This window comes from Acomys minous, assembly GCF_964271855.1.
Source record: "Acomys minous genome assembly, chromosome: 11".
NCBI lineage: Eukaryota > Metazoa > Chordata > Mammalia > Rodentia > Muridae > Acomys > Acomys minous.
In genome coordinates this window covers 112,648,708-112,671,370 of record NC_140492.1, presented here as the reverse complement: position 1 = coordinate 112,671,370, position 22,663 = coordinate 112,648,708, and the positions used below count along the sequence as shown (strand labels likewise).

The following is a 22,663-nucleotide window of genomic DNA, read 5'->3' as shown; positions in this document are numbered from 1 at the left end:
TGCATCTCCCCCCCCACCCCACCCCCCCCCCCCCCCCGTGATCCTGACAATAACAAATGTCCCCAGTCTTAACCAAAGGGCTCCTGTAGTTTTCAAGAAATTTTAAGCAAAGATGAATGTTCTCACGAAATCATTGTGGGGCAGTAGGCGGCGTTTGCAAGCAACTTATGGTTGCCCATCCAGTCATACCTTTGCTTTAAAAGAAGTCTAGGACTCAACAGACGTCGGGTTAAAATCTCCATTTCATAGATGGCACATCACAAAATGTGATCTTAAAAACCTGACATGCTTCTTGCATGGTCACCACAGAACTCTACAAACAGCAGCAAGGTGAGATAGTGTAATAAGGAAACTGGACTCATTTAAAATTATGCACCATTCATTTGAGCAGCCACCTATGAATGCCTGACTGACAGACTTTTTTTCTAGCTAGCAGTGTTATTTTATACAACAGTGAAACTTGCCTTTTTAACTGTGAAGAATTAAAAAAAAAAAAAAACTAAAGCCAATTTTGGATAGTCACATAAATGATTATTATAAATTATTATGTTATACTGTGTCTATCCTGATACATAGCTGGACCCAACATGTGAAAATTCCAGTAAGATTTCATTACACAGAAGGTGGATGCTCAGCTGAGCCCCTCATCAGTCTCCTTGCACACACAAAGAGCAATCTCCTACACAGTCTCCTAGGACTACGGCCTTTGTGTGTTTTCAGGAAGCTCCTTTCAACACGAGAGAGTAAACATCCAGAGGTAAAAGATAAACATGGGGGTAAAGCTGGAAGTAAAATATTTACCAATCTGAATTTTAAAGTATAAAGATGTTGTCACTGTGTAAATATAGATTGTATTGTTTGTACTTGATTTTGGCAAATGAAGCTAAAATGTAAATGTATATATTGCACAACTGTATTTGGATTGTCTTTTTTTTTTTTAAGGGAGGAAGTTGTCTTACTTCCTTTACATGTGCTGAGTAATCTTAGTAAGATGTGATCTTTGCTGGTTTTAATTAAATGTGTTTTGTCATTTTTCTTTCCACCAAAAGTATATAAGATGAATGTATTTGCTTGTACTCCAACTTGGTGAGTGGATTTGAATTCTTAGAAGCAATCCAACGGTAGTGACTGGCATGAATAAAAGCTTTTTCTGATACCAGAGCACGAGAAACAGGAAAGTTTTATTTAATTGTCAATCATTCTTTTCATGCCCTGTTGTTAAAATATTATTAAAGTTGTTTTGAAAGTAAGCTACTGTTCTTGGGTGTTTATTGCAAAGTTACACACTTCAGTTTGTCTTGGGGACTCCTTTTTCCTCAGAACACATTCACGGTTCAGTTTCAGAAGGCACAGGCTGCAGCATGCGCTTCTGGTCTGGTAGAAAACCAAGCGGCTGATGTGGTGCGACATGCAAAGCACAATCAAAGCATTTGGATATTAAATATTTGGGGGAGACTTAAATGTTAAAAAAAAAAAGAAAGAAGCCCAGCACACTGACATGAGCACCCTGAAGAATTAAAGCTAGACGCCCTGGCGTTTACAGACATGGCAGACTGCGGCGGGGCTGAAGGAGAGTGTGAGAGTTTCCATCTGTATCAGTGTTAAAATAGCCCCACCCGGGCATCGGGCATTCCTCCACGTGGGTCCCCACCCCCAAAACGTACATAAATAAAACAAAAACAACTGGAACGTATGTTTAAAATACAACGCTGGAGACAAAGAACATTTTGTTGTTGTTGCCGTTTTGTTTTTAGTTTTCCGGTTTTTAAATGTTTTTCTTTACAGAAAGACCTATATTATTTCCTTGTTGAAGAATGTCTCTACAATATATTTTGAGCATATTCTTTCCCCTCACCCAACATTCCCAGATCCTCCCCACCTCTCTACACATCCAACTTTATGGTTTTGTTTCGCTGTCTGCAAAAGAAAATAAAAGGTAACATGGAACCCATCTGTGTAGCCAACATGGCATCTGCCCCCATGTTGTGTGTCTGGGATACAGGGAGTGGGGTTGATACACTGAATGACACTTTATTAACTTTCCATTTCCTAGCGGGTATCAATTACGAGCAGCCAATTGGTCAGGGTGGGACCTTATGTCCACCTCCCTCTTCTTGGTCAGTGCTGGCATTTTAGAACCTGCATTAAAGCCATCATCTTGTCCCGTACAAGTAACTGCACAATCATCCTATAGTTACTCATTTTCAACAGTAACTGATTCCTTTCACTGATTCTACATTACTATTAAAAACTACAAAGGTCCTCTAACAGTCTGCCCCCTCGCCCTATTTAACCCTTAATTTTTCAATAAGATGCCAATTAAAGATCAAACATTAGATCTCACTTAAGGGCCACTCCAGCTTTATAGGCTGGCTACACTAAACTAAACTTTTTGGTTCTAGTCAATATAAAACTACGATTTCAGTCAGTGACAGTTATAGCCCTGGATCTACTACCCTCTGCTGGGTGATTCAGGTAATTACAACACACAGTAGACTTGCTGTGCTTGCCCACTTATGTCTGTCTAACCAGATGCTTTTTCACATCTGTTCGTGGTACAGCTTACTTGTCAGGTGTGTTTAATTTGAGACACAGCATGTGACACCCACAACACAAGTATTCGTTCAACAAGTATTTGAGTGCACACTATAATAAGCTCATGCACTGCTTCGGCGCTTTAGTGACAGTCCTTGCTGTCATGAAGTTGAGACTGAAGACCGTGATAAACCACACTGGATGTAGTACTTGGGGTAGCGCTGGGCACCGAAACAAAATATGAGGCAGAGGAAATAGACAGGATTCTGTTTTTAGGCAAGGTAGCCTGTGAAGGCTCTCTGTGGAAATAACACTCAGAGACTGGAACAAAGAGGAGAAGCAGGGCACATAACTCTCAAAAGAACAATCTAGAAAAGGCAGGAATAGCCTGCCCACACCAGCCACAGCAAAGCAGCAAGCCTGGAGCGGGACGTGAGGCGGGGAGGAGGGCTCACACCCTCTGTTGGGTCGCAGAGGTGAGAGCTATGTACGGACCATGGGATCCAGCACCTGTGAGAAGGCTCTTGCTAGACACATGAAGAGTCAGGCTAGAAGTGGTGGAGGCAACATGACACTTAGGTGCAAACTGTGGTCCACAAGGCCTGGGCCATGAAGGGGAAGTAAAGAAACTGGATTCAAGACTCACCCAGGTACCCTATTAGCCAAGAAATTCACACTCACAAAGTCAAAGCCAAGACCCAAAGGACTCAATCACCGTCTCTCAAAAAACATCCTGCAGACATCTCCCGACTCTACAGACCACACCCAGAAGATACAAATCTAGAGGCTGCATCAATGGCTCAACATCTTTCATGGGCAGATAAGACTTTTCCATTCTCTACCCATACAAAGGCACTTGAAGGGTGAACACCAGCTCACAACGATCGATGTCCTTGAGGGAACTCAGCTCCTGACTGAAGCCACAGTCCAAAGCAAGCAACCCGTTAAAGGCTGCTGTTGCTTGAACTGCCAGTGGCTAGAAGTCAGAGTGACATCAGCCACTTATTCTCTCAACAACCAGTGAGCTCTGCCACCCCTGAGACAGGGGATTAACGGAGCTCCTGGTGAATGCCAGTGATGTGCACTATAAACTTTCAAGGGCGTTCCATTTCGTTTCTTCCAACAGGTCCCACATCACACTGGAGACTTGAAACCACAGTAGTCTAGGTCCCACACAGCATAAAGCCTATGTAATGAAGGCATGATTCTTTAAAACCATTTTTAACCACCGCTCTATGATCTTTAAAAACATAATTACCTTCAATAAAAGCCTGTATTCTTTCTTTCTTTCTTTCTTTCTTTCTTTCTTTTTTAAAGAATATTTGAATAGAAAATCTTTTTGTTGTTTTGTTTCTGTTTTTTTGGGAAGGAGTTTTTCTGTGTAGCCCTGGCATGTTGGGACTTCACTATGTAGACTAGGCTGGCTTCAAACTCAGAGATCCACTCTAATGCTGAGATTAAAGGCATGCACCACCACTCTCAGCTCTGGTACAGATATCTTAAAACTTGAAAGTATCTAAATTGACCTTAAATACAAAATATTAACATCATGGGTGCAAAAACCATTTTAAAAAATAGACATTGGCCTACTAACTTATTGTGTTTTCAGGTCTAGGACAACTGACTCCGACACGCAGCTCCTGGTCCCCAGAGACACAGACTAAAGCCTGGTGGAAGGGCAGAGAGGTTCTAAGGTGAGAGAAGGTTGAGACACGCAGATGACCCCAGAGCACGAGGGGATCGAGATTTTTCTCTCTTCCCAGTGGTCTTCTTACCTAACCATTAGGGGAGGACTGAGTAACCAAGTAACCGAGCGATTCCTGAAGATGCAAGAGTGTCCTGTCGCTCCCAGCCACTCAGGCTAGATGATCCTCCTGTGATAGGAAAGGCAAGGGGTTCGTCATAGGACGGGCATTCAGGAAACACTTGTTGAATATAGGAGCTAATTAGGTAAAATGTGTCTCCCTGGATATAATAGGAATACTAGGCGACTTGCCAAAAAGAAAAGAAAAAGCCTTTTTTTTTTTTTAAACGGGACATATCCTTCTTTTTATTTATTTATTTATTTTAAGAAAAAGCCTTTCAATCTAAGTGTTTCAAAGTAGTTTTAATTCTTATTATGAGCAATGCTAACTCCAAGATGATGATAATTGCCCAACTATGCATGTGTATGTATGTATGTATGTATATATATATATTATATTATATATATACACATAGATAGATAGATAGATAGATAGATAGATAGATAGATAGATAGATAGATAGGTTTCTTTGTATAAGCCCTGGCTGTCCTAGAACTCACTTTGTAGACCAGGTTATCCTTGAACTCACAAAGATCCTCCTGTCTCTGCCTCCTGAGTGCTGGGGCTAACGGCGTACATTATCAATGCCCAACTTTATGTGTAAGTGTCTGTGTGTGTGTGTGTGTGTGTGTGTGTGCATATATATTATTTATTTTCATTTTATGTTCACTGGTGTTTTGTCTGTGTGTGTGTGTGTGTGTGTGTGTGTGTGAGAACTGGAGTTATAGACAGGTGTGAGCTGCCATGTGGTTGCTGGGTATTGAGCCCAGGTCCTGTGGAAGAGCAGCCAGTGCTCCTAACCACTGAGCCACCTCTCCAGTTCTGCTGATGTTTCAACTCTTTATGAGCTCAAGTGCATCTAAGTTTCCCCAGTGAAGCCACATGAGGTGAGTGATGTGTCCGTCATCCGGGTTGTGACAGTCAGTGTACAGCACAAGCACCACAATACCACAGTATGGAACTTAAGTACACTTTACTTGTCAAATATATGTCAATAAAGCTGAGAACATTTTCAAAACATATTGTATGGGACTTGTATACTCAAACTTGCCATGATGGATTGATCAATCAAAATCTAATGTTTGGCATAAAAATCCTGCAGAAAATTTGTTTAGTAATAATTTCACACGAGCTATAAATATTACATAAACATTATGAAAACTATCCAAACTACTTTAATAAATAATTACACAATCTCCTTAAATACTTGAGGGCCAATTTCTAAACATCATACACCATTTAAACGCAAACCACGTTGCTTCTAGTTAGCTCTGTAACAATTCTATGATCATTCGTACAGTCATAAGAATATTGACAACTAGTGAAATATAAAAAGCTTTATTGTGTAATTATAGATTCTGAAGTCATAGTGGTCTCTGTAATATAAAATTCCTTAGGTGCTATCGCTGGATTACACACAGATAGGATCTGCTTTTAAGTTGTTTAGGTTTACTTTTAAGTGATGTAAAATATATAGTATCAAAACTGACAGTGCCTGTATGATTCTGCCAATTATTTGTGCTAGGTGCCTGACTGCGATGCTCCCAGCACACTGTGAGATGGGGGCGGTCTTCCTGAGACAGCTAAGAGTAAAAGGAAGGGCACAGCTCACTGTTGGGCTGGCTCCCGTCAGGACTCAATCACAGGAGGATGGGTCTACCACAGGCGCCTTGCCTCATGTTCGAATCAAGCCATTTCTCCCCATTTTTAGTTCCCAGGTAGCTCCTCGTCTTGCACACTCATGCATTTTGCTACTTCTCCATTTGTGTAACCTAAGAGATTGTTTACCTAATTTAAAGATTTAGTGCACCAAAAACTGACTAGTCACCAGCTGCCCAGAAGCATTCTTTGTTTCTTTTCCAAGATGAAGCTGATTCTTCGTATATTTCCTAAAAAAAACAGAACCACAGGAGGTATTCAAAATGCACCGCGTTAACAAGGGAGAATAAAATACTTTGACTAAGCCTGACAAGTGACTAGCACATCTCCTACTAACGGTCTGTGGACACTTTTGTGAATCCCTGAGAGCACAAACATAAATAAATACACGTTGCTTACGCACGAGCATTCTAACTCAGGCCAGAAAAGGACAGGCCGGAAGCTGTCACAAGACAAGACGAAACCACAGAAAAGGGTAAACAATTCCATTTGGGCAACCCACCCCCTTTCATCTCTTTTGAGAAAACTTACTCTTGTTGAGGGCTAAATTATGTACAAGAAAGTGGAAAGTCTTTAGCTTTGAGCCGTTCTTCTTTCCAAACTCACCTAAGGGGACATTACTAAAAAGGAATTTCCACCGGCTGTGAAGTTACATGAGGCCAGGGAAGTGTTTGAACAGGCCTGTTCTTTAGTTGGGTGTGACCTCAGTGCAGTACCCTACCCTGCCTGCCTGCTGCCACTTTTCCTGTGTCGCAGAGGATCTGCAAGTGAAGGCAAAGAACCAGCCTGGAACTCAAGCAGCTGTGAACAGGAAGAAGAGGAGCATCGCCGCTTCCCGCCCTGGCCAGATTTCATTTCCACAGTGAGAGAAATCCAAGCTCAACCGCCCTTAAGTCCATCCCTGTAGCTTCACCTCTAAGACTCATCTCTTCCCCTTTCCCGTCTTCTCTTCCTCTCCCTCCCTCCCCTGCTCTCGCTCCCTCCCCTCCCCCACCTCAGCTCTCTCTACCTAAAGGGCTGATTCCTTTGTCTAGGTTTTCTCAGTTCCCTCAAAACAGCCATTTTAAACGCTGCGTCTGCACCTAATGGGCCACATCACGTGTCTTGTCTGTTCCTGGATGAGGTCTGGGTTCCCTTCTCCTACCTGACCGCCTCTGAGCACCTGCACTTCCCCACCTCTCTACAAAGAAAAGCAACCAGAAAGTTCGCTAATCGCTGAAGCATAAAGTCAGAGTGTGGGTCTACTCCTGCCTCTTGCTCTCAGCTGCCTCGTCCGCTGTCTGGCCTGCCTGCCCTCTCCTCTCCGGTAGAGAGAGCTATCTTTGCATCTGGCTAGAACCTCATTTGGAATAATCTCAGCTCCCATCCCTTGTCCAGGCTTGCCTCACATTCTCTCAGGATCGCCAGCTCCTTACACACAGTGTATCCTGCAACCCCGAAGTAGTTCGTAAAGTCTTTAGCCCACAGAGAGGATCAGGTTTTACTCGGAGAGTATGTCCACTGAATCTCCCTGACCCTAGTTCACTGCCCCACTTGCTCATCTTTCCCACCGACTGGGGCCAGCCACCCCTTTGAGGGCAGCCCTGGCCCAGTGTGAGGCTCTTCCGGTCTTCTGAGCTATCGTTAGTTCTTCAGCTTTGGCAAAAGCCGCACTGCTGACGGCAACGCAGGGATTCTGGGCTCAGGTGCATAATTACACACTTCCAAGTGTAGCACTCTAAGCCCAACGCTGCTACACTGGGGGGCAGGGGCTGGGGGGGGGGAGCTGTCCCTTCTAAAGGCCCCATTAGCCAGAGAATCACTTGCTCTTACTTGACTTGACTTAATGGCAGAAAACACGCCATAATGTGCTATCAGTGTTTATATTTTTATATGTATTTTTGAGGTGGGGTTTACGTAGCCCACGACACACACTAGAAGGTGTGACTCTCCCACAGTGCTGGGAATGTGGATGTACAACAACACGCCTGCTGTCTATTTCTTTCCTAATCCACCTACTAAGCTTTTTCTCAGACACAAGTCTCCACCCTGGGGTGGTGGTGGCGGGGGGCGAAGAACACTGGGCAAGTGCTCTTTTGCCTTGAGGAATTTCTATTTCAGCCAGAGACTAAAGAGCCAACATTATTCTAACTTTCCAAAGAAAGACCTGGAGTTGAACAGACTCCTACCTGAAGCGGGATTACCTTATGAACCACAGAAACAGTGTGGATTAGAAACTCCACCTGCCAGCACTGTGGAGGTCTAGTCTACAGCATGCATTCCTTGGGCTAGAGATACACATAGAGATAAAGATAGAGATTGTGTGTGTGTGTGTGTGTGTGTGTGTGTGTGTGTGTGTGTGTATGTGTGTGTGTGTGTGTGTGTGTATATATATGTGTGTGTGTGTGTATATATGTGTGTGTGTGTGTGTGTGTATGTGTGTGTGTGTATATGTGTGTGTGTGTATACATATATATATGTGTGTGTGTATATATGTGTGTGTGTGTGTGTGTATATATATATATGTATATATATACATACATACATACATATGGTTAAACTCAGAAAACAGCCACTACACAAACGCACTATTTCACAGATAAGGAAAACAAGATTCTACGGTAAGCAAGGCACATGAAGCCAAATCCTGAATGTACTCCTAACTCCCATCCTTTATCTGAGAATGAAATCACGCCCATGTGGCGAGAGGTATTTCCCTCACTGACCTTCTTCCATATAGGCACCTTGGCTTTTAGAGAGTCAATGGCGTAGCTCACAGCTTCAAGGGATGCGGCTCTGTGAGGCGAGGACACAGCGATAATCGTGCTTGCCTCTGACACTGGAACCAAACTTGAACAAGATGACGGGAAAAAAAATTACCATTGCCACCCAATTCACATTTTAAAGAAACCACTAAAACAGTGAAAAAAAAATATCAATTCTAGTTTACTTAAATATCTGGGTTAACTAGAAAATGACAGCTCGTCTCAGTTACAGTCAGAGGAAGTTGCCATCTATCCATAAAAGTTCTTTGAGGGGGATGAAGAGGAAAAGCTCTCCTTCTCTAATGCAACAAAGACCTGATGCAACACGGCACAGTGTGAGATGGTGCCTCAGGACCACAGAGTGACCACGCACACTGAGCGCAGGATTAAAAAAATAATAATAAATATCAATTACACTTAAGCAACAGGAGCGGCCACACCCAGTAGCATTACCGGTTAGCAATAAAATTATAGCTAATAACAAAATGACAGATGTCTTAATTGACGGCTTCTTTTAAAATCCTGGAACGCCACTCTTTTGGGTTGTGTGAGAAACAAATTATTTCTAATGGTTTCAGATCTGTAGCCAACTTTCAACACACACTAAGCCCAGAGCCCAGAACAACTGTCTAGAAGCCTTGAAGAGTTAGTCAGATGTTCCCACGGGCACTGAGGGCCGGGACCTGAAGGTCTTGGTGGTTATATCTCATGATAGCAAAAGACGCTGTGAGGGCGTCCAAGGCCACAGGCCAAGAAGCAGCAAAGATAAAGGCCGGACGCCCTCTCCATGTGCTCTGGAGAGAAAGCACAAGCCTTCCTTTCTTTGTAGGAAAAGCCTCCGAGTCAGTACCAATACACAGAGGGAAGGCAAGCACACTCAACATTCAGAAGCTAAAGACCCTACCCGAGCCGATGGAACACCGCTATGTGTTTGATTGGCCATTTCTGTCTAATGTCACTACAAATTTTTCTGACTTCATTTTCCGCCATTGGTACATATGCTTCATATTCTAAACTGATGACTTTTTTGCCTTCAAAATTGTTTCTTGTAGTCCCTAAAAAACAAAATATTCAAACAGAAATCAGGCAATAGAAATAAGATTTTTTCCTACAGCAGAAATACTTCACTTACAGAATTGTAAAAAAAAAAAAAAAAAGGATTATTTCTAATTTCCAAAGAAGTAGTGTACATTTGTCTAAAACCTACTTTAAATTTTTTTTACAAGCAAAGTTTGATTAGGAGAACCAAAGATAATTATCTCCAAGGTGACCAAGAATGATAATAATTGTGCAAGCTCCATGTAAGTCTCAGAATGACAATCTAGCTTATTCCTCTTCTTACCAGCGGCAGTGTTTCAAACTTAAAAGGAAAATATTTGTTCCCAGTATTAGCAACAAATATATATTTCATCCCAACATTAGAGAGTACAAAATTGCAAAAAAAAAAGTACAAAAGTCAAAATTGACTTCTATCATGCCTTTATTTTCCCTGCTTGTCAATCAAAAAGCAACTAAGGTAAAACTAAAACTGGAAAGTGTCCATCCCCTTCCATGGGCAGTGTTGGTTTGCTCCTCAGTCCTGCACGTCCTTAGACTGTGACATCAACACGGGTTTCTGCTCTGCAGAAGCAGAGAAAAAAATCCCAAACTCACCTACAAAGAGGGACACTGCACCACACAGCGGGGAGATGACCAACTGTGACACTTGGTCCACTGAAAGTTTCTGGGCAGTGAACTGTATTATGTCTTTCGGTTTCTCTTCAACCTCATCCACGTCGTTCCTGGAAGTAAAGATGTCAACAACCCTTAGCGAGAAGGATGCCGGAAGTAGAGCTTTCAAATTACATGCTGTTTCTGTGTCCACATTTTCTATATTGGGTGGGAAGAAGCAAGGGGATGGGTTTGATTTAAATGATTAAAAAAAAAAAACTATGTCCAAAGTTTTAACAAATTAATACAACTATTACCACCCGCCACGAATCTACAGGAGTTCTACATGAGCGTGAGCACTGACACGTGTCCACGTCATGTGCCAATATACCCCAAGAATGCAACTGCTGTGCATCTCTCTCATCAGGACACAGCTGAGGTCTCACCACTTTCATCCGTATGTCAACCACTACATGATCCAGACCCACACCCAGAACACCACTAACCACTGCGCCACCCAGCCGCACATCTAGAATGGCCTTCCCTTTTACTCAAGCAGGAGACAGGAAGAGAGAAAAAGATGCTTCCATAGGAACGTGGAGCCTTCATAACCTGGCTGAAGCCCAGCAGGTCATGGAGGAGAGAGGGTAAAAACTGCACACCCATGCTCCAGGCATCGCTACTGAGGAAAGTCTTGTAGTAGTTTCTCATTTATTCGCTAAACAGTACTATGCAACTGGGTAGCTTTATATCAGTTGACTTCTATCGTACCTTTATTTTCCCTGCCAGTTAATATGGCTTGTTAATCGAAAAGCAACTAAGGTAAAACTAAAACTGGAAAGTGTCCGTCCCCTTCCATGGGCAGTGTTGCCATCAGATTGGCCTGTAGGTAACCCTGTAGGGGATTTTCTTTCTTTATGATTGATGTGGAAGGACGCAGGCCACTGTGGGCAGCGCCACCCCTAGGCTCGTGGTCTTGAGTGCTACAAGGAAGCGGGTGAAGGGAACCATGATGAGCAAGGCAGGAAGAACAAGCCAGGAAGCTGCATCCCTCCCCCCCCCCCCATGGTTTCTGCTTCATTCCTGCCTTGAGTTCCTACCTTGATTTCTGTCAGTGATGGACTCTATGACCCACAGTTGTAAGCAAACAGGAAGTCCTTTGTTCCCAACTTGCTTTTGGTCATGGTGTTTCCTCATGGGAATAGACATCCTAACTAAGGCAAACGACTAGCAGCCAGAGTGGACCCTAGGCACTGGTCTGCAGGGAACCAAAAGCGCAGGCTCCTGCCCTCAGATCCTTGCATTTGAACAGGAAGAGCAAACCAACAAAGAAGCACAGGCGCAGGAAGACGGCTCAGCAGGCAAAGGTACGCGTCGCCAAGCCAAACTACCAAGTTTCATGCCCAGGACGTACATGGTAGAAGAAAGAATTGACCCCTACAAGCTGCCCTCTGATTTCTACCCTGTGGCATGTGCATATTTACACACAAATGCACACAAACAATAAAAAATGCAAAAGAAAAAATTAAGAGCAATCACAAACCTACCACATTGGGATAACAGAATGAAAACAAACTTGTGAGACAGGTCTCGAGGACTTCTGCACATAAAGGGATCCGAGAGGTCTCTCTAAAGAGGTAACGCTCAAAGTTGACACCTGAACGGTGAGAAGCAACATGAAGAGGTGGGGAGAGGGCGTAGGTGATGAAAGAGAGTGGCAAATGCCAGGGTTCTCGAACAGTAAAGAATACAATATGCTTAGAAGCACAGGAGTAGGGGAGAGGCTGGCCAGGAGAAAGGGCCTTACACTGTATGCCATGAGAAGGACAACTGAAAACCCTGTGAGCGTTCATCTGAATAGAAAAATGAAGGGCGGCTCGAGAGAAGTTATTAAAGCTCTGTTCACAGTGCCGAGAACCCAAGAAGTCTTAATCCAGTATTTGTTTCCCTGTCTCCAACATAAAAAAAACCAACACCTGGCTCCCAGAATGCCTTCCCTTCTCTGTGCCACCTGGGGTCCTTACACCCTCTCCACCAGTGGCTCTCAACCTTCCTAACCCTTTCATACAGTTCCTCATGTTGTGGGGACCCCCAAGCATAAAATTATTTCTTTGCTACTTTACAACTGTAATTTTGCTACTGCTATAAATCATGTTGTAAATATCTGATATGCAGGGCACATGCTATGCGGCCCCTGTGAAAGGGTCGTTTGGCCGCCAAAGGGGTCGCAACCCACCAACTGCTTTGCCGGGCGTGGTGGCGCACACCTTTAATCCCGGCACTCGGGAGACAGAGGCAGGTAGATCGTTGTGAGTTCAAGGCCAGCCTGGTCTACAAAGCAAGTCCAGGACAGCCAGGTCTACACAGAGAGACCTTGTCTCGAAAAAAACAAAACAAACAACAACAACAAAAAAAAAAGAACCACCACTCTATGGCACTTTTCTTTTTCTGATCACACTGAACCCAAACAGTGCTTCCAGCCATACTGAGTTCCCATAGCTCTGATTGAATGAGACTATTCACATTTAGCTTGCAGGTTCTAAAACTAGCTAAGAGAAACCGGGCCTAGCTCACTCAAATGCTGGGCAGTGCTACTAGCAATCTTGCTCACCTTTCTGAGTAGCTGTAGCCACGCAGGTGGGCTTTTAAAACCGGAGTGCTGTTCTCTGAATAAATTCTGAAAGACAGCATTTTAGAACTCCCTGAGATCATCACGGTGATATGCTGGCCAGAATGTCCACATGAAACTGAAATAATCTTTCACAGGGAATCCTGCCATGTTCAGATAGCAGGCCTGAGAAAGACCCGAGCGTGAACATCATCTGCTCCATTGCTTTCCAGGAAAGTGAGGCAGAGAAAACAGACACCTTTGGCTTGTGTTTACTGGGCCCAAACCTTTAAATCTGTGCAGGATATTTACTGTTGCTTTGGGGGAAATTTTTGCTATCTTTTTTTAATCTATAGCCTAGAGAGATTTTAACCAAAAATAATTCAGTTTTCAGTTTATTTATTCTTCAGTTGAGGATACAACAAGCTGTTTTGGCTCACTCCTTAACACGGATGTTCCCAGACTACCCTAAAGCCTGCTTATGCGCATTCACTCCAGAGTGACCTCACTGGCCTGTGGAGCCCCACTGCAACACAGCTGAGAACAATGTTCCTCTGTGTCAGACACGGTGGACTGTCTTCTCAGGGACCCTGACCAAAATGTAACTCCCAACTTGTGCAATTTTTGTCCAAGAAAGCTATTATCAGGTATAAGTAACTGCATTTGTTAAAAAGTAGACAGGATCATATATTACAATGAATTCAAATTTTCTTTCTGCCACTGTGACCAAAGCTGTGTGTGTGTGTGTGTGTATTCATAAAACCCGAACTGTTTTTAATAGCTGAGTAGTATTCCATAGTGTATATGTACCACAGTTTCTTTATCCATTCTTCTACTGAGGGACACTTAGGCTGTTTCCATGTTCTGGCTATTATGAATAAGGCCGCTATGAACATGGTTGAGCATATGTCCCTGTTGTGTGGTGGAGCACTCAAAGAAATGCTCAACATCTTTAGTCATCAGAGAAATGCAAATCAAAACGACTGCTTCAGTGAAGGTCTGGTGCACATAGACTCATAAAGAATGTATAGCAACAGCAAACCGTACACACGTTAGCACGTGTATGATCCTTCACCACAAGACCAGCCTAAAAGAAGAGATGCCACATACCTAGATGGCTCAGGTGCATTATCCTCCACTAATTGGGGGGATGATGGCAACTTCGTCTCCAGGCTGAAGCAGGAGCTGCTGATCTCCGAGCTCGACATACTCTTGACGAACAGCAAATATCACCTGGTTCCTAACATCAGCCAGTCTAGAGGAGAAACAGTCCTGTTGGAGGTTTCGAGGTGAACCACATGTCCTCAGCTGCATTAGGTACCACGTCAGTCACAAAAGTATGAGGCTAACTCAGTCCGTAGAAGGGCATCCCTTGAAGAACATACTTAATTACAAAAATGTTAGGCTATCTTCCCCTGGGGGGAAAGAAACTAATACCAGCAAACCAGGCAGGGGCCAATGTCCAAAACGTCAGGGGAAAAATATAACTTCCTAATTAGTGCATGGCCCTTTCACAGACCTACCTACTAAGTGTGGACACATAGTAGGTAAGTCTAGCTGAGAGGTCCCCTGGGAGACCAGGTGTGTCCCTGCAGGTAGGTAAAACAGTACAGAGGGCTTGCCAACTTTCCACTGAAAGTGAAAGTGATCTGAAAGATCCCTGGTCAGGGAGGAGTCCTTCCTTCTCTGTCCACAGTGCAGCGTCTTCTGCACCAAGCACTGAGCTCTGGGACAACCCTGTCCATAGGCTGAAGCAGCATTACTGATATTCCTGGGACAGTTTCAAGTAAGACCCGTGTATATTTCACAACAAAGGCTGGAGGTAAAAAAAAAAAATGATAGCAGTTCAATTTCAGATTTGCAAGGGCCAGGGGGAAATTTTCAAGTGTCATAAAAACTCAAGCTCAGCCAGGGGCAGAGTTTGCTAGGCTCCGTTTTCTTTTAATCTCAGAAACTTCCGAGTATTCCAAAGAAGAGAAAAAAGACAGACAAAGTTTACAGTGCACATTTTAAACGTTTCATCTTAGGCTATAAAAGGCAGAACTCACATTTTCTGCTTAGAAAGTATAAAAATGATTGTAAGTTATATAAACATGTCTAGGAGTACCCACTTAACTGTGTTCTTTTGGTAAATTATCTGTAACATTCCTTGTACTTGGACATTTCTGGTACTCTTGTGTTACACACACACACACACACACACACACACACGCACGCACACACATGCACACACACACACACACACGCGCGCGCGCACGCACACACACACACACGCGCGCGCGCGCGCGCGTACACACACAATCCTAAAGACGTTTACATGCTCATCGTACGCATTCTATAGCTTTAACTACCCAGGGTGCCGAGCCTCCAGCTCCTGCCACAGCTGCAATGCTTGGATTTCCCGCGGCACAGAAATGGTCTCTGAGCGAACTCCAGTTATTTCAGCACTTTTTGCAAAATACAACACTTCAATCTAAAAAGAGAGAGGGGGCTTTAAATACCTCACACAGAGACGTTTCTTCACTTCCCAAAGGAAATGGCTCATAAAGCTCCAACATAGCCCTGCGGTGGTGGCGCGCGCCTTTAATCCCAGCACGCAGGAGGCAGAGGCAGGTGGGTCTCTGTGAGTTCGAGGCCCAGCCTGGTCTACAGAGCAAGTTCCAGAACATCCAGGGCTACAGAGACAAACCCTGGATGTCAGGAAACTAACAAACAAGCAAAAACTCTTCACTATAACTACAGGTTCACATTTGGGACAAAAGTTTTAAACTCAGCTCTGCCTTCTGCATACTTTCTAGACCTGTCGCAAACTTGTGTGGCACCATTAAAATCCTAGTGCATGTCCTTGGGAAACATAGTAGGCCTGACTTCAGTTGACTTAGAATTGATTCATCCATAAACCGGGAAGCGGTGAACAGAGCTCTGAGTCAAGAGGTGAATTGCACAAGCGAAATAAATGACCCAGCCAGCAAAGGCCTAAGCTTCCATTTCACGTTGGTCAAACGACCTTTGGTTCCAGTCCACGTTACGCTAAGTTACACAACACAGAGAGCCGTGCCGCAAAGCAACTGGCCTTGAATTACAGGATAAGCTGGTACTTTCTAGGCCACACCTGTGCAACCAGCCTGGGAACTCAGGGTGCTGACCACGCAGGCCGGCGCACCTGTCGCTCAGCACAGCTTGCATCTCTCCACCACAGTCACGGCTTCTGCAAATTACCCAGGGCTTGTCAAATCAAGGGGGTGACGCCCATTTCCTCACAACAACTCTTAGTTAGTTGCGTTTTAGTTTTTTAAAAGTAATCTATCTAAACGAATTATCAGGAATGACGGGGAGGAGGGAGCGGGGGGGGGGGGGGGGTTCTAGGAGCCTCCAGGGAAGGAGGAGTCTGTCGTGAAGACCACGACCTGGACGGACACCCAGGACACCCAGCGTTCGGAGACAGAACATGACTTTTCAGTGAGCAGCAGGAGCAAGGCCCGGAACCAGGGAGGAAACGGGGAAGAAGGGCCTCCCGAGAAGGTCCTGGCCTGTGGTGGAGCCCAGTGGCCCGGCTAGCTCGCCCGCGGGTAGCACCTCTTACCTGGCACCGTGGGACCATCCCGCTACACACCGCGGAGCAGGTTCACCACCTCAGAGGAGCCAGGTGACGCGAGGCGCATGCGCAGACAAGAGCACCACCTCCCCGGGCGGTGCCCAAGCCCGGGCGTGTAGACATTGCGCATGTGCACACCTCGCCCCTCCCCCGCCCCGCCCCCGGGACTTGCAAAAGTTCATTGCTGCAGGTGCCTTTGCTTTTTTGGGTGTCGGTGCTGCGGGCCCAGCTGGACCTGGTAAGGGTGACTTTCCCCAGTCTCGTCTCTACGGTTCCTCCATCCAGTGCGGAATTCGGGTTCTTTATATGACTGACGCTTCAGCGTTCTAGGCGCTCAGTGGTTTCCGAGCTGGCGACTTCATCCAGACTTCCTAGCTGCAAGTCTCTGAATGTGATTTTAAGTGGCCCTCGCTAGCGCTAACGCTTCGGTTCTGAGCAGCAGGGCTCATAAAGGTTAACGGTAACTGTGTTCCCAGAGTGATCCTAGTAAAAAAAAACATACATTTTTATGAGCATATAAGGAGGCGTGGCTGGCTCACCAGCTATCCGAAGTCTCACCAAGAAGATTCTTGTGCCAAGTAAATTTGCCAAAATAGTAACAAGTATGGGAGGGGAGGTCATTTTATGTTTCTGGGTCAAGCCATAGGAGTGTAAAGTCGGGTAATAAATTCCCAGAAGGAAAATAGTTGACAAGGTGGGCGTTCCCTGTTCAAGGAAGGAAGGAAAAAAAAAATACCGGTGAACGGGGTTGATTTCATAATAAGCCTGATTTATGTTTACATCAAAAAATAGTTTGATAAGGTTGCTAAGCATTAAGGTTGAAGGTTCATGTCCACATCCAGTTAGGAAAACAAGGAATCTGTAACAATAACCCTAGGCTTCTCGGCAACAATCAGTGACAGCAATGAGCAATGTTTACAAAAGGCTAAGAAACAATGCATGGCTCGCTGAGGTTATGCAGCCCAACTGACATAAAGGACAGAGCGAATTGTTCACGATTGTTTGGGGGGAGGGGCGGAAGGGGGACTGGGGTAACCACAAAAGTTATTCAAGAACCCTTCCAAAAAACTTTCTTTGGTGGGCTCAGAAGTTAAGAGCACTGGCTGCTCTTCCAGAGGATGCAGGTTCAATTTCCAGCAAAATTAATAGCAAAAACAGAGTTTAATAAAGTTTTAATTCACTCAAATATTAAAAAGCCAATTATGAGACCACATTTATAGTCTAAAGTGTTAATGACATCAGAATGTCATTTATTTTGAAAATAATGAAAATTGCCCGGAATTGAAGTATGTAATTACAACATGTCAAGTTTCTTTATAGTTTTCATAATGATGCCTCTTTACAGGATTCTTAGGGCTGCTTTACACTAAGCTACACCCCACAGCACTGAAAAGTAAGAGTATAAAAATCTTTTAGGAGCTGGAATAATGTCTTCAGTGGCCACATATTTCCCTTCAGTTTTTCCATTAATGAGTTTAAGTTAATGACTTAGCTAAAAAAGAACATGTCAGTCTTAGCTGGTTATGTTGGGAACCTTCCTGTTTCACTTCTGAGTTATAAGTGGGTAATTAGGATGGAATATAATAAATTATACTAGGAACAGCCTAACCTCTTTAGTAGTAAAGTTATTATTTTTTGATTAAGTTACAATTTATTATAAAAAAAATCTAGAGTCACTATTTTATCAGTCTGTACTATATGAAATGCCACTTAGTTGAAAATAGTGTTAGTTCAGATAAAGACATTTCCACTTTATTTTCATATTTTAAAAAGACTTAAACTCTGTGATATTAGAAATGTAGGAACATTTTGGTTCCTCACAAAAGGATCCATTAAGATCTCATAAAGGTAACCATCTTAGGAATGGATTTCAAAAAAAAATGTTTGTTTCCTTTCCAAAAAACATTGTATTTCCCAGAAATGTCTGGCAGGATGTGCTCATTAGGTTTTCTAACAAATATTGAAGACACAGTAGCTTTATTCAGGGCCCAATTACTATTGCGTAAATACCTTCCACCATCATTACAGCACATTCCCGCTGTGCTGGTTGGTTTAAACGTCCACCTGCCACAGCCTTGAGTGACCTGGGACAGAGAGTTCCAATCTAGAAATTCTGTGGATCGAGTAGGCTGTGAGTTCGAGGCCAGCCTGGTCTATAAAGTGAGTCCAGGGCAGCTAAGGCTACAAAGAGAGACCCTGTCTCGAAAAACAAAAGAAAAAAGAAAAAAAGAAAAAAGAAAAAAATCATATGATATGGTTAAAAGCATGGGGACTAGATCTTGAAGTCTCAGCCTGTAATAAACATGTCAGGGCTTGTTTCAAAGCCCAGTGTAGGAAGCAGCTACATGTCAGGGCTTGTTTCAAAGCCCAGCGTAGAAAATAGCTGACAGTCCAAGAAGCTGACGTGTGACCAGATGTGTGAGTGATAGATAAAACCTTAGTAGTAAGTTCTGACCTAGGAGCAGCCAGGACTGCAAGTTGGTGATAAGAGTGCCACAGAAAGCTAGATGTGTGAACTAGAGAGGATAAGGTTAAGTTAGTATAAAAACCCTGAGAAGAAGCAGCCAGCGCTCTCTCTCTCTCTCTCTCTCTCTCTCTCTCTCTCTCTCTCTCTCTCTCTCTCTCTCTCTCTCTCTCTGTCACCATGATCACTTGAAATGCTGCCAGCCAACGGGGCCCGGACGGAGCAGACAGACATGCTGTCAATAACAACCCGAGAACTGATTCAAGTCGCAGCAGCGAACCTGTTCGGCAGAACTTCGCGATATCAGGTCGTATACCCTAATGGCATAAGCTCCCAGAACATTGATATTATAAGATGCTAAATGCTACTCCTATTAGAATTAAGATAGTTTTAAGAGTGTAATGAAATGGTATTGGTGGCTTGGCCTTGGAGCCTTAGCCACTGCCTTTTGTTGTAGTTGCCTTTGTATTGCTAATAAACCTCTCTTGCTAAATCGCACCACTTGCTCTTGGCCTGACTCTTTTCTTCCGGATTCTGAGTGTAAACTCTCTGCTCGCGACACAGCCTCAATGTAACTCTGAGTTTAAGAGACATCCTGATCGGTTGGTGGAAGTAAATATTTCTGAAGATGTTTAGGGGCTGGTGTGAGATGAGGAAACACACTGGACTAGTGTGTCTTTCAAGTGTTTCAGATGCCACTGAAAAACTGACAGCGTGGCAGTTATTTTTTGTTTGAAATGCTAGCTTCATAAAAACCCACCTGAAATTATGCATCTTAATGGGTGACCCAAAATTTCAAACACCAGTCCACACAAATGACTTATGAAGACGGATTTATTATTGAGACATATTATAAAAGCATGCCTAGTACAAAGGCATGTACAAAGTACAAAGGCTATTATTGAAAACACACACATGCAATTATTGACTGCCTTACACAGCACACCTGCTAGGTATATAAATATTATTGAGTTAGTTTTGAGATCAAATGAGAGTATTTGAAAATATGATACACTTCTTGTATAATTTTATTGATTAATAGTCTGTAAAGAGCAAGCCCCATATAAATGCCATATACTTGTTAGTTGAAATAAGGTCAAAGAAGCACACACTCCTCTTGTACCTACTATTACAAATCTTTTACCTCAAAAAGTAGGTATCCAGTTATTAAACACATTTTGATCACTTTTGAAAGGCAGTATGCACTCTTCTGGCTGACAGTGGGAATGGAAAGCCAGGTCTGAGTTTTCCGTGTTGGCAGAATCTAAGATCTGCACAGACAGATGTGCAAAATGCATAAATTGGGAAAGTGAGAGGGGGGAGGGGAGCTGGTCAAAGAGTCGCTAGCCGATGCAAACCAAATCTCCTTTAAGAACCATAATATATATTCTAGAAAGTTCCTAATGCAGACTTCTCTGAAGCATTAGGAAGGAGATTTGCAGAAAAAAAAAAAAAAAAAAAAAAGGAAAATGCTAAAAGCAACGAAGCAGAAACAGAAGACCGACCCTTTTAGAAGATAAAGAATAGGAGATCGGAAGCCATTTCTGAGCAGAGTACAGGCTGTGTCTGGTCTCAGTGACCGGCCCATGTAAAGTGCTAGTCTTAGAGAAGCTCCCTAAGGAGACCAAACCCACCTTCTCACACCTCACGGCCTTTGGCAGTAGCAGTGGCTGATACTGGAATAAAAAACAGGAACACAAGCAGCAAGTCTGTCCTCAAATGTATTACAGGCCTCCAGAGAGTGAAACAGGGCGAGAGTTTGGGTATGACTTGAAGCGCAGCTTTCTTTCAGGGCTCAAGGAGCAAATGCCCAGCACTGTGACCTGCATGTCTGCATCCTCCTGAGATCCATTAGCTTGAACCCCTGCCCCTCAGCAAGCTGATGGCATTTGGTGGTAGATGTATTAAAACCAAAACCAAAACCAAAACCAAAACCAAATGCATTATGTAAGAGTAGAGCCCTGTTAAAGGGACTGCTGCCCTTGTAGGCAGGAACCTACCAACCAGATGGTTCCTCCTGTAAAGTGAAGATATAGCATGAATAGCCCCCTTAACAGAACCCAAACATTGTGGCCCCCAGACCTCAGACTTCTGGCCCCTAGAACTGTGAGCAGTGGATTTCTCTCCTTACAAGTCAGTCATACTATAATACAGTCAAGCCTTATAAATAGGATGGTATAAATCATATATGCAAATAGTAAGGATTTACTTACTATTATTATATATTATTATATACATGTGTATATATTATATGTTACATATAATATATGCATATTTATATGTTATAATCATACGGGAATTATCACCTGAAGCTTTGGGCAGCCTCGGAGGAACCTGGGACCAACTCCTTACCCCCATGAATATTTAGGGCACATTGTATGGCAGCTGATCTAAGACAGGATGCAGAGTTAACCCTTTAAAAGCTGTGAAGAACAGAAATAGGCCAATATGCCTGAAGCGGGTTCTCCAATCGTATCCTCATTCTGCCTTGTGCTCTCAGACTACAAGGAGGTTGCTGTCCCTTCCCTGAACTTTAGGGGTCAGCAGACTTTTCTGTAAAGCATACATAAGACCAGTAAGATTTAACCTTCCCAGGCCATGTGAATGGTCCTCCTCAATGCCCGTTCTGCTATTACAGTTTGAAAACAGCCAGTGGCAGTAAGAACAGTGGAAGAGCAAAGCCTTTTCTGTACATTTAACAAGTAGACGATGAGCTCATTTATCCCACAGACTATCTTTGATAACAAGTTCTGTATAGTTCATAAAACTGAAGAAAAAAAACAAGGAGCTACAGGGCAGAACTGAGACACATTGCAATTATCATGGATGGGTTAGGATGAATTTTTCAGTAAGTTTGCATAAAATGAAAGACAAAAATATAGCCTAACAATGGAGAAATATATTACAGGCCCAAATAAGTGAATAAAACTCATTTTCAAAGTTTCATCATGCAAATAGTAGGTAGTGGGGGAATGGTAGAAAACAAGCCTAAAGCCCTCAGTGCGTTTACATTGAAAGAGGTTACCATAGTTACCTTTATTGTAATGTCACTGTAAATATCTGTGTTTCCTAAAGGTCTTAGAATACCCTGGTGAAGACTCACAGAGATCCTCTTCCTCTGCCTTTTGTTTTTTAAACAGGAGGAATAACAGTATTTGTTTTATTTTATCTCCAAAAAGCCACCATTAAATGGTAAGTAGTTATCAACTTTATGCCTGAAATATTTTCAAAACACAATGAGAAAATGATCACTTATTCACAGTTGTCAAGAATTACCCATCTAAAAGCTGTGCTACTTTTCACTGGTTTTAGATACATTTAGTGACAAGTTCACTAAAAATACAGCTCCTCACCTCCACATTTATTATGGTAATTAAAAAGAATCAATCTGTTATATTTCAAGATTGAAAGGGAATTTCATATCTCACAGAAAATTGGAAGGCAGTGTCATATGGCACAATCACAACGAGTTACATCCTTGATCTTCATTCCTTCAGAATATGTTACATTTCAAAATATATTATAGTTGTCACTAAGATTTTTAAAAAATAGACTAATCAGTATAGAAGGAAGAGTAATGGTCTCAAACACACGGGAAGACAA

At 43.2% G+C, this 22,663-nt stretch overlaps 1 protein-coding gene and 2 long non-coding RNA genes across 5 annotated transcripts in view; 2 read left to right on the top strand and 1 right to left on the bottom strand.

Moving 5' to 3' along the window:
* Positions 1 to 30: 30 nt before the first annotated feature.
* On the top strand, positions 31 to 1,250 carry LOC311608989. Its single transcript, XR_014783214.1, has 2 exons — positions 31 to 118; positions 162 to 1,250. It is a non-coding gene; the product is annotated as an uncharacterized lncRNA (long non-coding RNA).
* Positions 1,251 to 5,662: 4,412 nt separating this feature from the next.
* Positions 5,663 to 16,718, bottom strand: MOCS2 (molybdenum cofactor synthesis 2). 2 transcript variants are annotated; one of them, XM_084801687.1, is made up of 6 exons: positions 16,585 to 16,718; positions 14,112 to 14,256; positions 10,397 to 10,524; positions 9,648 to 9,798; positions 8,705 to 8,828; positions 5,663 to 6,229 (listed from the first exon to the last, which is right to left on the bottom strand). In XM_084801687.1, the coding sequence occupies exons 2-6, from the start codon at positions 14,207 to 14,209 to the stop codon at positions 6,161 to 6,163; spliced, it is 570 nt and encodes a 189-aa protein (XP_084657813.1). In that variant the 5' UTR covers positions 14,210 to 14,256; positions 16,585 to 16,718; the 3' UTR covers positions 5,663 to 6,160. The 2 variants fall into 2 exon arrangements, with proteins under 2 accessions (XP_084657813.1, XP_084657812.1); XM_084801686.1 differs by lacking the exon at positions 16,585 to 16,718 and adding an exon at positions 15,353 to 15,474.
* A 41-nt stretch (positions 16,719 to 16,759) lies between these two features.
* The window catches only part of LOC311608988, a 50,005-nt gene continuing 44,101 nt past the window's right edge, over positions 16,760 to 22,663 (top strand). The window contains exons 1-2 of one of the 2 annotated variants that reach the window (XR_014783212.1): positions 16,760 to 16,834; positions 22,201 to 22,252. This is a non-coding gene — a long non-coding RNA (uncharacterized lncRNA). Of the gene's footprint in view, positions 16,835 to 19,278; positions 19,368 to 22,200; positions 22,253 to 22,663 lie in introns of those variants that run through there. The other variant, XR_014783213.1, reaches the window with a different exon arrangement.

Bases quoted from the DNA above. Each gene is read 5' to 3' on its own strand.
- MOCS2 (XM_084801687.1), bottom strand. From the start codon at position 14,209: ATGTCGAGCTCGGAGATCAGCAGCTCCTGCTTCAGCCTGGAGACGAAG. The intron at 9,799-10,396 runs GTGAGTTTGGGA...TTTGTTTTTTAG, and splicing joins TGCAGTGTCCCTCTTTGTAG to GGACTACAAGAAACAATTTT. The intron at 6,230-8,704 runs GTCAGTGAGGGA...TGTTTTTTTTAG, and splicing joins AGGTGCCTATATGGAAGAAG to GAAATATACGAAGAATCAGC.